At 46.6% G+C, this 17,272-nt stretch overlaps 1 protein-coding gene and 1 long non-coding RNA gene across 4 annotated transcripts; one reads left to right on the top strand and one right to left on the bottom strand.

The window, feature by feature from the left end:
• Positions 1-3,341: 3,341 nt before the first annotated feature.
• Positions 3,342-5,657, top strand: LOC147350327 (uncharacterized). Its single transcript, XR_015149250.1, has 3 exons — positions 3,342-3,784; positions 4,650-4,759; positions 5,455-5,657. It is a non-coding gene; the product is annotated as an uncharacterized LOC147350327 (long non-coding RNA).
• Positions 4,337-16,370, bottom strand: ISL1 (ISL LIM homeobox 1). 3 transcript variants are annotated; one of them, XM_086362577.1, is made up of 6 exons: positions 16,111-16,370; positions 14,059-14,248; positions 11,107-11,366; positions 8,997-9,283; positions 7,620-7,787; positions 4,337-5,604 (listed from the first exon to the last, which is right to left on the bottom strand). In XM_086362577.1, the coding sequence occupies exons 3-6, from the start codon at positions 11,306-11,308 to the stop codon at positions 5,488-5,490; spliced, it is 774 nt and encodes a 257-aa protein (XP_086218703.1). In that variant the 5' UTR covers positions 11,309-11,366; positions 14,059-14,248; positions 16,111-16,370; the 3' UTR covers positions 4,337-5,487. The 3 variants fall into 3 exon arrangements, with proteins under 3 accessions (XP_086218703.1, XP_086218700.1, XP_086218701.1); XM_086362574.1 differs by lacking the exon at positions 16,111-16,370 and adding an exon at positions 15,089-15,340; XM_086362575.1 differs by lacking the exons at positions 4,337-5,604; positions 16,111-16,370 and adding exons at positions 5,903-6,160; positions 15,089-15,340.
• Positions 16,371-17,272: the final 902 nt, after the last annotated feature.

The raw sequence follows: 17,272 nt of genomic DNA, 5'->3' as shown, positions 1-17,272 counted from the left end.
GCCAACCTGATCAACCCCTGAAAGAGACGGGGCCAGCAACACCCTTTTTTCCTCTCCGGTGCCACGACTGTCCCTACGTTAAGGGATCAAGGGCTGGCTTGCCCGCGGGAGAAACAGGGCTGGTTAGACCGGTGTCCCGGTGTCGGGTTCCCCCCACCACACACACACACACACACTCCCGTTCCTAACACCCAAACCCGAGTGCAGCCCGGCTCTGCCCTGCTCTCTGGAGGTGAGAAACACACCAGTGGGGAGAAGCCCCTAGAAAGACCGGAAAAATAAGTTGCAATTCAATCAAATCCACAAATAACATCGCCTTAAAATGAGCACCAATTTTTGCTCAGTGGAAGGGAAAGAGGGTCCTAGGCATGCAGAGGGGCTGAGCAGAATCTCTGCTTGGGGCTGTCCTAAAGCTCAGGTTAAGGTGCCTTTCTTCCCACCTGGTGAAAAGCAATCTTACCCCACAATCCCCCTAACCCAATGCCCCACCCCCCCCACCCCCAAAATCATAGGCATCCTCTTTTGAGGGGAGAATGGTTTTCTTTTCAGAATGCTTTGCTTATCATTGCTGAGCGCTTTTGCAGAGGCATAATTATGCAGAAAGACTTGCAAAATAAATTGTAAAAAATTTAAAAGAATCAAGTAGCCTTTAAGTGGGGTTCCTGGGAGAGCCTGGCTTCTCCAATGCACAGAGACTGGGTTCTCTGAGCCAACGGCTTAAGCGCCATAAAAATTAAAGGACGTGATAGTAACAATGCTCCCAGCAAACACTCAGCAGCCTCCCCTCCCGCCCCTCCCCCTCTTTCGCTTCCCGTGAACCAACTTCTCTGTCTACACTTCAGAAGTCTCCGGGAGGTGTGGAGAGATCCTCCATCACGACTTGGGACATTGTAAGCTGTGAAGTTTATGTTTGTGGCGCCTGGGCTCAAACAGCCATTCAGTGGCTTGCTCGGTTATCAAGAAAACAACAATCAGAAAAGATCAGTAAACAGAATCGGCTGCCAGCGCCCTGAATTAACTACTTGCATTTTACTTTAAAAACACCAACCCACACTGTACAAGTTAATTTTTTTATTTTAAATAGTTAATGAGAATTCAGGATTTGGAGTCATTTTTGAAAGTAACACTTTAAAGACAAAAACATAAAAGAAAAGAAAAAATCCTCTCTCCCTTTCTCCCAGTGCCCACAAAGAAAATTTGACTTGCCATGTTGTGACATAATCTTTAATTGTTGATTAGCAGTGAGGAAGTAAATAGTCTTTAATGAATAGAACCCAAGCATAATTTGGATTATAAATCTCCTTTACAAAAGTGAAATAAACTGAACTTTACAGATAAGAAAATAAGTACTTTCTGCTCAGATAGTTTACTTGTATTAGGGGTGAGATTAGACCCAAACTGGCTGTGTTTCATCCAAATTTAGCTCTTCTGGTGGTTTGGACCTAGTTTTACTTTTTTCCCCCTCTTTTTTAAGAAAAGGGAAAATCCACATGGGACTTTAAAAAGAGATTTCAATAAGACTGTTTTTAAGGGTTAAAAATTCAAGGTGCTAGAAAAATATCAAGTACTTTGAGGTACCTTAAAAAGCACACTATGCCTTTTAGTCAAAAGGTAAGACAGACCAGAAAGGAAGTCAATAGATGAGTTTAACAAGTTGATCAGAGTGAAGAGCAGCAGGCCATCACAAAATCTTGACTTCCAAAAAAGTTATGAATTGGGAAATGGGTACACACACCCACACAGAATCTCAAATAACTGAAAGTGTTATTTCAACCTAGAAAAAAAAATCTCTTTAAGTATGATTCTAACTTGAGAAGACCTTCTTTCTAAACAGTAAGAAAACCCAGGTCCATTTGATGCAAGGGAAAGACAGATATAGTAAACTGTCATACAGGATGTTATTGCTCTGAAACAATAGGGAGAAAAAAAAATCCAGTCGTTTTGAGTATAGATGTTGATACGGATTCTCTGATTTAAGGAGAGTGTCCTGGATGTTTTTTGGTTGCATTCAATTTTAGCTTGCAGAAGCTAGAGGAAATGAGTCATAATGTCCAGAAGGAAGAATTCAGAGTAATAAGGGGAGGGAGAATCAAAGATAATGGCAAACAGGAGGAATTTCATTAGAAGAGCACCACTCAAAACTCGGTCTCCAGAGGTGTGCAGGGAAAAGGAGAGTATGTGCTGAAGATGGTTTGCAAACAAGAAGACATCTCAGCTACACGTTTTAGAGAACATGCTGAGGAGTCTAGAAGGGAACACACCTTTCATATGAATAATACAAGAACTGGAACGCTATCGACCAGTCAATCCATTCTCAGCCAACAGGCAGAAAATATCTTGAATCTACCAAGTGAAACAAAATCATTCAACACTTCCCTCACAAATTACTGTACTTAAATTCGAGCTGTGGACTTCAGAATAGACAGATATCTACACAGGAGATACAATAGTATCTCCCCTTACCCCCCACCCCACACACCTAATCTTAGAAATAAATGTCAGTATGAAAATCTATCACAAAGATGTGTGCCTCACTTAAGTACCTCCACTGCATTCAATTCCTAATTCCCCCGTCTCTAAGCCCTAAGGTTTTCAAGTGTCTACTAAAGGCTATGCCTGGGGAAGAGGATTTAACAGTTTTCAAACCAGGGCCTGGGCAATGGATAACTTTGGGCTCCTGACGCCAGATTCATGTTGTACCTGCCATCCTTGCACATATCCCAGGTATGACTGTGAGGAAAAATTAAAATCGAAAAGACAGGTGAATAGGAACAGTGAATGGGAAGCTGAAAAGTCCAGTTTGGTCCAAGAGACAGAGGAGTGAGACAGGAAAGAAAAGAAAAAAAAAGGGGGGGGGGTGGGGGGAGCCTTTCTCGATCCCTGTGAGATAAGACATAACTCGTGTTTTTCTCAACAGACGACTACAAGCCATTATTACTGCCGGCCAAATTATTACCCCTCTGTCAAGAATTAGACACAACAATCAAAGTAATCAACGGGCATGTCTAATGCACTGTAGCATTTTCAATGCAAAGTTTGTTTTCTCTCTGCCCCCACGTTAGAGCCTGTAATTAACCCGTTATGTAGAACGAGGCCAAACAAAAGCCTAATTGAAGCTCGTTTCCCGACTTGCGGCAGATTTGGAGAGGGTGAAAGCGACTTGAGAGGTGGGGAGCCGCGGGGCTCTTCCGTCTCCAGCCCAGCCTCGGGCATGCCCCACTCGCCAAGGGTCCGTAGGGGCGCACGCCAGAGACACACGATTGAGGGTACGTTAGCTTTCGTGTTTATTACGAGTTGTCAGATGTTTAAAAAGGCATTACACTCGTGCGTACAAATGCATCCCGTTTCTAAAGAGCCAGGGTATCATGGTGGCGGGGTGGGGGGAGCAGAGGGGACAGGGTGGAGCCCCAAATCCTGGCTCTATACCCGCAAACGAACCGAGAAGCCAGCTGATTTCGAGCAGGGCCATTTCTCCGTCCCTAGGTTCTGCCTCTAGCACAGGAGCTACGGCTCAATGCCAGCGGGAAAGGTGTGGAGCCCGCACGTCCACGAAACTCAGACCGCCGACGGGGCGGCGGAGCACGCTACGCGGACCCCTGCCCATAAAAGGCAGTTCCCGACCGAGCCCCCGCAGCGCTTCTCCACCCTAACCCGTCACCCTCCTAAGGTCTGGGGGGTCGGAGTCGGGGGAGAGAGAAGGGGAGGGGGCGCGTAGGAAACGAGTTGGAAGCGGCGGTGGGAGGGAGAGGCAAGGAAGGACCCACGCTGGCTCGTCTGGGAACTGGTGAGAAAACTCCCCTCTCTTGGCCTGGTCTTCTGTGCAAATAAAGCAGCATTTCTCTATCGGCTGACAGCCGCCACTGGTAAATAATGGTCATACTTCACTGGCTAGGCAGAAAGCCTCTCTTTTAGCAAGAGCTTATACTTGAAATATGGGTCATTTCAATAATCCTAAGCAGGCGACTTTGGTAGAAAGCACTCTAAGGTAAAAATAGTGACTCGATCAAAATCCTTTTTAAGCAGGACCTTCTTCCTATTTTCGGTGGGGTGGCATAGGATAGGATGGAGGGTAGGGCAAGAAAAGAGGAGGAAAGAAAGGTGGGGAACAGGACTGAGGATATTTTTTAAAAAGCCAATAACATTATCACAGCTGAGAGTTATAAGCTTCCGACCAGTTTTCCCCAACTATTGAAATGCAAATTTGCAAGCTCCACCTTAACTATTTGCAATAAAATATCACACCTATTGTATGTCCGTTTACCCCATTCACATGCAGTCCTTAATTTCAGACATTTTAATGACTTAACTTGTAAACATATAAAAGAGGGACCCTGGATCATTGCATTTATTTATTTATCTATGCCAAACATTTATTGGTGAAATAGTCCTGAAGATATAATTCTACATATGGCGCTTTCATTTCACATAATATTTAAGAAAAAAAAAAAAGACAAAACAAATAGACATATAATTCAAAGACCACGGTACAACCTTTATCTTTTTCTTTTTTACTTCAGCAAACAAAAAATAATGTCAAATGACATGAAAAGTGGCAAGTCTTCTGACAATAAATAATAAATTACTTTATAATTTTTGCAATGCAAGAGCAAACAAAAAAAAAAGTTTCCTTTTTTCCTCTTTATTTCCAGAGAGAGAGAAAACAGTCATTTTAACCAATAACTATACACATCTTTGGGGGAAAAGTTCTTGGACAGACACAAGTCAAACACAATCCCGAGACGCTTGTGGCAAAATAGAGGTAACCTTGTTGCAATGCTTTATAAGTTGGTTTTTAAATCTGAATTCAAAAACCTTTAAAGTCGCTTCAGACTTCTTGATAGAGGATGGATCTCAAAAAAAAAAGAGGGGGGAGGGGCAAAAGGAAAAAAGAAATCAGCTACAGGACATGCTAGAGACCCAGGATTTCAATTAACCCCTTGTTAAAGTCAACTAAAAACATCGCAAACCAAGCAGCTCCACCTTCTTGAAAGGACTCTTTCAGCCAAAGAGGCCAGTTTCTCTTCCTGCTCATTTGCTGGAGCTCCTGTTTGGCAAGGCAATGACCAATATAGAAACAGCACCATTCAGAATAAGATGGACTAGAAAATCTCTATTTCTGCTTTTCTCTAGATGTGCAGTGAAATGAAAATGCTTTTTTTGAGATCCTTGAATATAAATCCTCTACGTTTCAAAAACGTCTTTTTTTTTTTTTTTCTTTCAGTATTCCTAAGGTCATTGGATAGCGTTATGTTGGGTTTGGGTTTTGTTTGCTGTTTTAATTCTAGTAAAATCCCATGATTGTCTTCACAGTGTTGCTACCATATCACCTTGTCATTAAAACAGACTTCGTGCATTTCATGGAGCATTCATTTCTCGATTCAGTTTTCATTGACTGGGTCGTTAAATACTTTTGTTTCGGAGTTCAACATTATAATTTCCCACTTTCTCCAACAGGGAAAAAAAAAAATACGTCTGAATGAATGTTCCTCATGCCTCAATTGGACTGGCTACCATGCTGTTAGGTGTATCTGGGAGCTGAGAGGACATCGACGCCACTTCACTGCCAGTGGAATTAGAGCCCGGTCCTCCTTCTGAAAAATTAACCTGCATAGAAGGTTGAGACATGAATAAAGGAGGCTATGATCGTATTCACAAAAGGATTATAAACTTGTCTTGTGTGTGTGTATAGACAGATAGATATAGAGATATCTGCACATATAATTGAATTTTAACAGGCTTAAAGAAAACCTATAAGGAAAAAAAAAATGAGAAGAAATCCTCTCACTTTCCCATCTTCCAAGAGATCTCTGTTTTAAATGAAACTGAATTCCCAACATTATGTTGCATTAAATTATTTAAGAACAAATGTGTTTCCCACTGTAAAATGGCATTGCAACTCTACCATGCATGCTGAAAATAAAATTATCCTGCCGGCTACATGTTTCCCTGGGAGCAGGCGAGTTCTCAGTCTCCAGGCATCAAAGCCTCTCTTCTCCAGTTGAAAAATCCATAACACAACGCTTAGATCCTGTGATGGGAGATTCAGAGGAGGCTCCAGAGAACAATGATTAACTCCTCAGAGAGTTCACAGCAGGGGCTTTCTTCCTTCTTGTTGGTCCTGCTGCCTTTGGCCTCTTTTTCTCTTTCAATCAGGCTCTTCCTTCCAAGAGGAGACCCATATATTATAACGTCACCCATATTATAAATATCTGGCTCCTTCTCTTAAGTCCAAAGTATTGTGTTGCTGTTGTAAACCTTCTTCTCCACTCTGCTCTCAACACTCCCGCCCCCGCCCCACTCTTTGGCTGCTCTCAGCTGACACTAAAGATTCAGAAGGTGCAAACACTTGGCTGCCCTGAAACCTCCCCTTACCTGCCTTCTATGATCCAAATAACTGGCAAGATTAACGTGACACTAAAAATCAGCTCTTTTTCCTAATTCCAGGGTCTACCTTTCTTCCTACCTTATTGAACTTTCCCCCTGTGACGGTCAAGGGACTTTTCAAATTCGCCTCCTTTAGACTGGCCCATTTGCAAACAGACACCTGGGCCAAGCCCTTTTTAATGCACTGCCTGTGGTCCATAACCCAACTGTTGCCACAAAGAAAGAAAATGCCCTCCAGGTAAATGTGAGGGTAAAATACTAACCTCAATTCAAGCTTTATTTTCAAAGAAGGGAACAAGTTTTTATGATGGATCATGTTTTATAAAACAAGATTCTATAGGGCTGTTTATTATTTAAGGAAAAAAAAGCCTTATGAACATATGTCATAACACAAGGACATACACTTAATAATCTTAGTTATCTTTACCCTTAAGCCTTTTGTAGATGAAAGGTGAGTTGATTTTCTCTTCTCTGGATGTGTAAAACATTAATGCTAAGAGAGGCTTTTATATTCTTATCCGATTGATAGAACTCTGATTCCATTTGCTATACATGCCGCACAGAATATGACTGTGTATACTATTTGAACTTATACCCTAAAAAAATGTTTAAGCAGTCCAACATTTTGGATTAAGATACAGTCCCAGAAAGGGATATAGTTACAAAAAGCATCAGTCACATCTCTGAATAACTGAACTCTTTATTGATAGGTTTGAAAATTGCAATATGGGTGCCCGCTAACCACTGATAATAAAATTGATTATGTATAACAACACTGATTATTATTATAATCACCTTGATTTAGGGCCTTAACAAGATCATTTTCTAGGAGCTGAGGAAGGAGTATATTTACTAGCTGCTGATCAAAATGCCAAGGTGATCTCTAATGTCCCTTTTGACTCTACAAGTTGGAGATGTATGATGCTGCAACCCAGTACACCCCTTCCCACATTGTGTCTAGTGAGTTAGGTACCTTGAAGCTAATCTCTAAGAGCAGGCCTGACTGATAGAAAATTCAACGTAAATGGTCACATTACGAAGTCTCATAGAATAGACTCACAAGAGGCCTGTTTTCCTTGCATTCCTTCCTTCCACCAGGCCTCCCTAGGCTCTCCCCAACCCTGGGGCTAGAGTGGCCCCCTCCATACTCCCAGAACCTTTAATTGTGTGACAGTTTGATCAGAATCTCCTTTCTTTGGACATTCAGCCTCCCCAACCTGGGAGCTGACACTTACCAGTTGCTGAAAAGCCGGCTGATCGATGTCACTCTGCAAGGCGAAGTCACTGAGTACTTTCCAAGGTGGCTGGTAACTTTGCACCTCCACTGGGTTTGCCTGTAAGCCACCGTCATGTCTCTCCGGACTGGCAGCCACCATGGGAGTTCCTGTCATCCCTTGGATATTCTGTGAATAGGCACCCCCCAAACCCAACATGTTAATGAGCAAACTCCCTCCCTCCATTGTCTGTGCAGGCTAAACAAATATACCCTGGTATTATCTTATCTATATAGTTGCCTTTATTGACTCAGTTAATCTGCTGCACCTATGGATATTAGCCAGGGTTCAGTTTTGTTTTATTATGTTTTGTTTTTCTGCTTCTGTGGGCTGAGCTATTAGCTATGCTTGAACCTTAGGAAGTGAAATTCTGTCTGAACTTTCTTCTTTCCCCTTATATTCAGTAGTCATCTCAGTTTCCCCTGTCTGCCTTCCCAAGCCACAGCATCTCAGCAGAAAACTGGAGCAGGAAGGGCCTCCCTTCAGCCTCTAGACACGGTGGTTTTCTGGGCAGTTTCGGTGAATCAGACTTTTGGTTAGATTTTCTCCAGGCAATTCTCTGGGAGCCAACCCCCACTTCCAAGCATTTAGGTCTGGCAGCTATTGTGCTGTTATGCACTAACCAACTTCGAAAGTGCCCTGGCCCAGGCTTGGCTGGTCTGCCACATTTAATGACAGCAGGTTTTATGGCATTTAAAAATAGGGCCTAAGCAGTAAAAAGGAAAAGCCAAAAAAAAAAAAAAACTCTTTAACTTAACCAGGAGGCCTGCCTGGTGGGTGCTGTCCCGGCCCAGGGATGCCAGGGGCCTGACATCTCTAGAGACCTGGGCTTGACCTGGAGCAGAGGGTGTCCTATTTTCATGGGTCACCTTGGGGACTTTCCTGGCCTGGGGGCTCTGCAGCAGGCCTCCCACCAAGGGGCACCCAGAGTGACCCTGGATTAAATAGGAAAGCAAGGATTCCTCCCTTCCTCCCCTCGGGTGTCTGAGGAACTGACAACCACAACTTTGGCAAACCAGCTCAAGGCCTCTCTGCTCACGGTGGGGGCGACTGCCCCTCTAGATCTGGGATGGGGCAAGGGGGCGAAATTGAAGGGCGGGAGAGCCCACCCATGTGGGCTGGGGGCGGGTGGGCCTCCAACCCGCAAGAGGGGCCTCCGGGAGCATCTGGGGCCCTGGCGGGTAGGCCGGGGCCAGTGGCCTCTCCCCGGGGTGCGGGTGGGAGTGAGGGGCCGCCAGGGCCAGCTCCTGCTCGGAAGCCGGAGGGAGAGAGCCAACCCATCTGGGCAGACAGCACGCAGGCCTCCTCAAGCCCCCTGCCAGGCCCAGGCCCACTCACAGTTTTATCATTGGGCTGCTGTTGCTGGAGCTGCTTCATCATGATGCTCCGCTTCTTATCCTTGCACCGCTTGTTCTGAAACCAGACCCGGATCACACGGGGACTGAGGCCGGTCATCTCCACCAGTTGCTCCTTCATGAGCGCATCGGGCCGGGGGTTAGCCGCATAGCAGGTCCGCAAGGTGTGCAGCTGCTTCTCGTTCAGCACAGTCCGCACGCGGGTGGTCTTCTCGGGCTGCTTGTGGACATGGGGCCGCAGGGCCGGCTGCCGGGCGGAGATGGGCTCGGCTGCGGGGCAAGGGGCGCAGTGAGCGCGGGCCGGCCGCCCGCCTGCCCGCGCTGATCCCGGGAAAATGGGACAATGGCCAGCGCTTTGCGACCTCGACAGACAAAGCAGAGGCGGCAGAGGTAGGGGTGCGGGACGTAAAAGGAGAATGAAATCTCGCTCTCTAATCTTAAGAGGTCAATGCTAAGTAGTCTGGACCCAAGAAAGCGGCCTCCGCCCCTGCTCGAGTCAACACGGCGGGGTTAGCAAAGGGGCGCATCTCTCAGGTTCTGTCTCCCGGTTCACAGCAAGGGTGGCATCGTTCTTCCTAGTTTCTCCTCCCTTCTCGCCTTTCCTAGGATTCAGATAGGGGCCCAGATTCCCCCCCCCTCCCCCCCCCCCCCCCCCCCCGTCACAGGCCTTGCAAGGGAAGGAAAGGCAGAACACCCAGTGACACCGAGAGACACTACCCCCGTGGGATGTCTGCAACTAAGGCGGAGAAGAATTCTGCCGGAGAGCGTTGAACTTCAGTCCCCGGAGGACAGTTATGTCAAGAGGATAAAGAAATTCGGTATTTCGGCTGTCTCTCCAGCTTCTGATCCTTCGTACTCTACCTGGATCTACTAAATCTACCTGGATGGTTCCCGATGCTATCTGCTCCCCAAAAAAGGAAAACCGATACTCTTTAGAGCTGCCCGGCCTCTAGAGAAAAGACAGTTGGGGTATGCTCCTGACCCCCTCCCAATACTCTACGTGTTCCACAGCAGAGCCCAGGTTGCACTAACAGAAGTTGCCACCACTGGCTTGGCTTCCCCGCAAGCTAAGTCACAACCCCTCCCATCCCCCTGACAGAATTCTTAAGAGAATTCTGCCAGAAAAGCAGAGGGGGAAGAGCTGTAGATTTTTCACCACCAGGGTTCCCGGCGGATTATACACCGGACAGTTCCATTCAAGACCGGAAAGCAGGTTTGGAAACTTTGTCGGCCTTCCTACCTGTGGCCCCCACTCCGGGCCAACCCTGTTCTATTTCTACTCTCCTTCCTGGGCCAAGGGCCCTCAGATCTGTATGTTACAAATCTTGCATTTTTCCAGGACCCCCGGGGTCAGGTCAACACCTATGAGGTCAACTCGGTGTCACAGCAACAGGCCCGAAGATGAAATTCTCACCAAATCAAGTAGAATGAACAGTTTAAAGAGGCAGGCTCCCTTTAAAAGGCAATTACTGCAGATTAGCTTGTTGACAGTTTTAAATGACGGCTCTGTGCGAAGGTTTGCAATTATTAAAACTGTATCTTTTTAGGTCCCCTGTCTCACAAAGGGATGAAGATACACTTCAAAAATATTTTGGGACCCACGCGGCAGCCGCGGGGCAGTTGGCAAGGAAAAAAGGAATTGAGGGGCTAACTTGACTTAAGCTTCCTTCATTGGGTTAAAGGAGGAAGCTCCAGGGGCCCAGAGCTCCACCCCTTTAATTAGGAAGCAGCAGAGAATACCTGGAGGGAAGCTGAAGCCCGTTGTCAGAAAGCCACGGTTTGGAGGCCAAGGTGAACTGGAAGTACTGTTTGGGCGTGTGTATACATGCGTGCACAAGTGGTGTACATTCGCGGGCACCCACACATAGACACACAGACGTGTAGTGTAGGTGTGCCAGGCGAGTCAAGGGAGACACTGAGTGCATTGAAGCTGGCCGCAAAAAGAGGGAAGCACTGTGCAAACCGCACCTAGAACCCTCCATGTAACTGGCAGCTGCAGCGGCTGCCGCGTGGGTCCCAAGATTGCGGCACGGCGCTGGCCTCGCCTGGCACCGGCATCCCCGAGGAGGGCCTCCCTCAGCTCCCAGGAGTACCTGCCATTTGCAGCGGCCGCGCCGGGTGCAAGGGGCTGAGCGGATCGCCGGCGCCCAGGCTGGCCCTCTCCACCACGTCGTGGTCGGCGCGGCAGAAGAGCCCGTCCTCCCGCAGCGCGAACTCATCCCCGGGGATAAGCTGGCGGCTGCAGGCCACGCAGCGGAAACACTCGATGTGGTACACCTTGGAGCGCGCGCGCATCACGAAATCGTTTTTGCTGAAGCCGATGCTGCACTTGGCGCATTTGATCCCGTACAACCTGCGCGGGAGTGGGATGGGGGGCGGGCCGGGAAGGAAGGGAAGCAAAGAGAGGGAGTCACTTAAGGCGGGCGCTGCCCCGGGTCTAGGGTCGCTGGCGACCTCAGCCACAACTCCCTGAGACACTGAAATCAGCATTAGCAGGCAAGCTGGGAATGGGAGGATGGAAACGATTAGATTTCTTTCTTTTCCCGCTCTGTTTCCCTTGCCTATGAACCTCTGTGTCTCGGTCTGTACCTCTTAGTTGAGAACGCCCAGTCCAAACTAGAGAGAAATGCTTGATGTGCTGGAAGCCTGGGCGGCTGCTCCAGCGACCAGTACCCGGGTGGCTCTTGCTCCTCTTGGCAGGAAGGAATCCCGGGGTGAATCCGGGAGCCACTGGTCCCACATTTTCCTATCCCCCAATTTCTGCTGCTAGAAACATCTCTAAAACTGCAACCTGCATCCTCCTTTCAAAAGAAAATGAGGTTGGGCAATGAGATTGTCACCCCACAAAACATACACAAATGCACAGGCATTAGAACAAAATGAAACCTCTGAGGGTTTCCAGAGTCCTTTCTGGATCAGGAGCCCATTGCTGTTTCCCCAGCTAAAGATTTTTTCCTCAGGCAACAATGTTACCAGAAAGTTTCCTCTCTGTTCTTCCTCTCATTAATTTTTTTAAATCTGCTTGGGTTCCTTCCATCTTTATCCAGTCGCTGAAACATCTACCTCTATTTCTGTCTGTCTGAGAACTCTGACCTGCCAGAAAAATGAAAAGACTCACTTGTAAAGTCTTCCTTGCAGCTCACCTTTCCTTACCAACAGACAATCCTTGTAGGTTTCATCTAGAGGCCCTGCCCTGGCCCCCTCTCCACATAACCAGAGAGGGGGCATTCCTACAAACAGAGAGAATGGAGGAGAGGCAAAGACCCAGACAAAGAGGGGCAGTGGGGGGAACCTCGCTCCCCCAAGGGGAGAAAGGTTTTGGGAAATCTCAACGGTCTCTCTGTTCTCTTAAAACTACAGGATTTCAAAGGGATACACACAGTTGCACGCGGGCAAGCGTGCGCGCGCGCGCACACACACACACACACACACACAGTTGAAAGAGTGGAGAAGAAAAGGTAAAAGCAATTGGTTCCTTCCACAAGCATGTATGCAGAATTAGGCACATGCAGGTCTGAATACAGCTGAGCAAAACACGACCCCCACAGGAGCAATGGCCCCCTCTCCAGAATCTGGAGCTCATACACCAATCAAGTAAACAATTGAAAACGGCTCATTTGTCAGAGGTTAGAAGGTAGATTCAAAAGTTTTCCTTCCCTCCGCCTACTCCATGTGAGATCTGCCATTTCATAGGATGAGGACTTTACCTTGCCTGTGACCAAACAATTGGGAAAATCCCTCCCCCTTCCTCCAGCTCCCCACTTCCCCTCTTTGCTCTCATTCTCCTCTCCCACCACCGAAGTATTTATAAACTTCCCCCCCCTGCACTGTTCACCTTTATCTATTAAAATTATGCTATCCACTTCATGGTTTGAAAATAAGAAAAAATACTGAACACCAAGTGAGTAGAAAAAAAAAATCGTTAACTACATACTTAAATCCTAACTAAACTTTAAGTTCTCAGCTCCATAAACTCTGTAACTTCCAAAGCTAATTACTTGTTAATAGCCACTGGACAATTTATTTTTAAAGATAATATTCTTTATTATTCAACGTAATAATGAAGGTGTTATCTCTTCTGTTTTGTTCTTAAAACAATAATATTTTCTTTGGAAATTCTACTTCCTTCCTTAGGCAGAAAATAAATTTTCTGACATTTGTATACACAAGTCTGAGAAAATTTGAGATTGGCAATGCATGAAGTTTAGATGCAAAATAAATTGAAAGAAAAAAACTCAGGACGTTCCTTATGTGATTTTATTCTTGTCAGTATGGGCAATTCGCTCATTTTATCAGTTACCAGATTTTAATGTGAGAAAGGAAGCTGTTCAATTATCTAAATATACCGATTGTTCATAGACAGATGATGGGCAATTTGATCTGCTCTGTCTAGTTCATCAGCTCAGATAAGATAAGAAGACAGTCAGATGTCACCAAAGGGTTAATATTTAAAAAGATTAAATCTCCCAGTGGTTTTTACAGAGAATATTTGAGTTGGTTTTTAAATTTTCCAAGCAGGATCCCTTACCCAAAAAGTAAAGGGCAACACCTCTATTTGCTCTTGCAAAGTACACTTTTAAACATGCCTAGGTCAAACTTTTATTTTACCTATTGCATTGACGTCTTCAAAGAATCTGGAAGTTACTAATAAAATACTGAATTAAAATAAAAAGGAAAAACAATGTATAACAGAATAAAATCCAACCTTTCAAAAAGTTTAGAAACCCCAACTTATTCATCCTGAATTTTTTAAGTTTGTTTTGGAAAGGGGAGGGTAACAGGAAAATAATTTCAGCATCACAAATTCGAAGAGCAATTAAACAAAGCTTCAGACCACGTTATTTATGAAAACCACTATTGAGTCTCATTTTTTCCCCCTGAAAAGTGAAATGAACAGCATAGTTTAATTTACTACATTTACAGGGGTAACTTCTGCACGCTAGTACCCATTAAGGCATACTCTGGCAAAAGACAAAGCCACACAAAATAAATGGGGAGAGGAAGGGGACTCTCACAAAATTAAGTAAACGGTATAAATGGCGTACCTGATATAATCTCTTTTACAGTAGGTTTTCCCATCTCTAACAAAGCACGTACAGCTCTCGTCCAAATACTGATTACACTCCGCACATTTCAAACATGCCGCATGCCATTCCAAATCCGGAGAAACCCTCAGAATATACTGATCGTGAATTTGATTGCCGCAACCAACACACAGGGAAATCAGACGTTTTTCTGAAATGAAAATAAATACATGATTGACTAACCGTTTACTTCCTACAGAGATAAACACACTTTTAGTGTCGTTCTCTTATAGGGCGTACTCTGGGAGTTTTTTTTTTTTTTTTCTTTCTTTCTTTCTTTTTTTTTTAAGAGTATTGCACTTTGGGATGGTAATTGAAGTGTGCCATCAAAACCTTGACTCATTTTTAAAAGGAGGTGGAATATATATAAAATGCAGATTTGAATAGTCTGCATTTGCAAGCCTAGCACGCAATCAAACCCGTTCATTTTGTATTTCTTTTCCCTCCCTCCTCCCTCTTTGCCATAATCATTGGGAAAGATTATGGATAAGTCAAGTCAAAGAAAAGGTTTTGACTAGAAGCGTTAAGTGAACGCAGGGATGTCTATATTTTCCATGAAACACGCTCTTAAATAGCACATAGGACTGGATATTGTTAGCAAGAGCAGACATCAATACAGTTGTCACTCGTTCTCTTTTGCAAGTCTAATGCTAATTCACATCTCCGGGTATTGTACGTGCTGGCAGATCTTTGCAACAGAATAACCTTCTCGGAGAGCTCCAGAGTCCCAAGGAGAAAACCGCCGCTTAGCACCGGAAGGCTAAGGTTTTGGAGGACACTCGCAGGCGAATTCAAACACAAGGTACGATCAGTTTCCCGAAGATCGGAACCGACAGCAAGCATGCAGGCGTGGCGGCAACAAGAAAAAGCCACCTTCTCTCTCTCTCTCCAAGCAATGACTCCAACTCCGAAGAGCCCTTGGCACCCGTGCCTGAGAGACCCCCGCACAAGAACAGCACACCGAGCCCCACAAGGTAAAATCGCTTCTTACTTTTTGGTGGATCTCCCATGTCTCCCATATCTGTAACAGGGAGTAATGTCCACAGTGAAATGGTGGTTGTACAGTTGGTGAACAGCCCACAGAGAGGATGCTGGAGCTGTGGCTAAGTGGGAAACAGTGGCCCCTGGGGTTGCCAAGGCTGAGAGAGCCCGCTGCCCGGCTGCGCCGCGCCCTCGCCGATCGGGGAGTCCAATTTAAGCCGGCGGAGTTGGCGGAGCGGAGGCGCTGCGGCGGCGCGGACTCGGCGCGGCTCGGGCACCTCTCTTCCTTATCTCTTACTCAAACTTCTCTGCTCCAACTCAGCTCCATCGCCATTGGTCTGACGCAGCGCGCGGGGACGTCAGGCGAGCGCCGCGCCCATTGGCTGCGGGGCGCGCGGCGCAGCTGTTCTGATTATCATATTTCAGCCTCGCTGCCGCGGTGCGCCACTGACCGCTCTGCAAGCCCGCGGGAGAGGATTAGGGCTCCCGAGGCGACTCGCTCGGGGCTCAGACCGCTCTCCCCCGGTGCTCCGGCGGCCCTGGCTTTTGGCCTCCCTTCTCCTCCTTCCGCCCCGCCTTCCCCCTTGCTCCTAGCCGGCCGCGCCGCCAGCGCCCTCGCCTCCTGTCGCGCTGCTCCTCTGCCCTGCGCTCCTGGGGTCCCCGCAGTCCGGCTGGCCGCGTTGCGCGCGGGGCTCACTTTTCCGCCTCTGGTGGCGAGGCTGGTGGGTAGGTGTTCTAGATGACGAGGACCCTTCCGGACTTTAGGAAAAGGGCGACTTGGAACAGGCCGTTTGTCTCGGTTTGGTCGCGCGCTTTGGCACACAGCTCCGGGCCCGGCCGGGCTTGGTTGCCAGGGCGGGTGAGTTCCCGAATTTTCTGCGCGTGGCGCGCTGGGAGCTGCCTAGGGGAAGACGCTGGTTCTGGGATGAATGGACCCAGAGGAATTGTTCGCTGCTGCTACCCCAGTACCCCGTAAACCCCTTACCTCAGATCTCCAGAAACGCGGGGTGGGGGTAAAGGGGCGCTTCTTACCTAAGCGGAGAATCAGGTTGGAAGTGCACAGGTATAACCAAGTTGACTCCGCGGACTTCTCTCTCTTTCGGACCCGCGGGGTCTGCTTTGCAGTTTAACTCTAGAACTAACCCGAAGCCTAAGTGCAAAGTGGTCTTCCAGTAGTTTAAAGTTTGTAAAGCTATTACGCCTATCCGATTCCTCTCTCTGCCGGTCTCCTGCCTTTTGTTTTTAAGCAACTGTGTACAGTTAGCTGGTGGTGTGTAGATCATTGTAAGGACAAGTCTCCACGTCTCTAGAGATTTTAAAAATGCGTCAATCTAAGGGCCTGAGTAGGGAGGGGTCTAACACAGAAGAACAGCGAAATACCTATTTCATTTCACCGGCTGTGTTTACCTTATCATTTTATCTCGAGCAACAACCTGGAGAGAGAAGAATGGTGACTTCAACTCGCCGGTAACCCTCTTGAATAATTTCTTACATGTTCCATCATATCTTACTGTCTCTCCAAAACAAAGTCACAGGGAGGCCACGAAGAATACCGCCCCCCCCCCGCGTCCGCATCTCCAAAAGCTTCTAAACATTGATTCCTTATCTAGTGTGACTGCCAGTTTTATCTGAAAAGCTCCGCAAATGCACGCAGTAGTAGGTTTAATTTCGGTGTCTCATTGCCTTGAGAAAACCCGGTGTGTTAGGAAACTCCTTTCTTTGTATCATTCGTCAGATCTAGCCTTCGATAAGAGGTGTGAGCCCTCCGCCGGCCTGAGTGGCTCGGTTTACAGCAGTATGCTTCTCCAGAGCGCAGAGAGAAGCAAAGACGGTGAATTTCCTCGTGATATGGCTGGGGCTTTACCAAGAACATGCTTTTGTTTTCTCTCAAGGAAAATTTCTAACTGGATCTCATTCCTTCTATTTCTATTATAAGTTATATCGGTGTGGGTGTGTGAAATCGAAAGTTAGATGTTGATAGATTTAGCAGGTTGGGGGTGGGGGGCAGGATGTTACTGTTTTTGTTTTTTGCTCATAGTTTTCTAGTGTCTCCGGTATTAAATGCGTGGAGTCTTTTGTCAGGCTGCTTTGGTAAAACTGATGCTGATAATGACCACATGAAGCAAATCGTCCCAGTATATGGGCATGTTTCCTGTACAGATAACCAAGTTGACACTAGTTTAGTTTTGTTTTG

Source organism: Bos grunniens, chromosome 20, assembly GCF_055505025.1.
Source record: "Bos grunniens cultivar Pamir isolate PY7600 chromosome 20, Bosgru_T2T1.0, whole genome shotgun sequence".
Classification (NCBI taxonomy): domain Eukaryota; kingdom Metazoa; phylum Chordata; class Mammalia; order Artiodactyla; family Bovidae; genus Bos; species Bos grunniens.
Note: the sequence above shows the minus strand (reverse complement) of the source record. Positions and strands in the feature narration are given on the sequence as shown.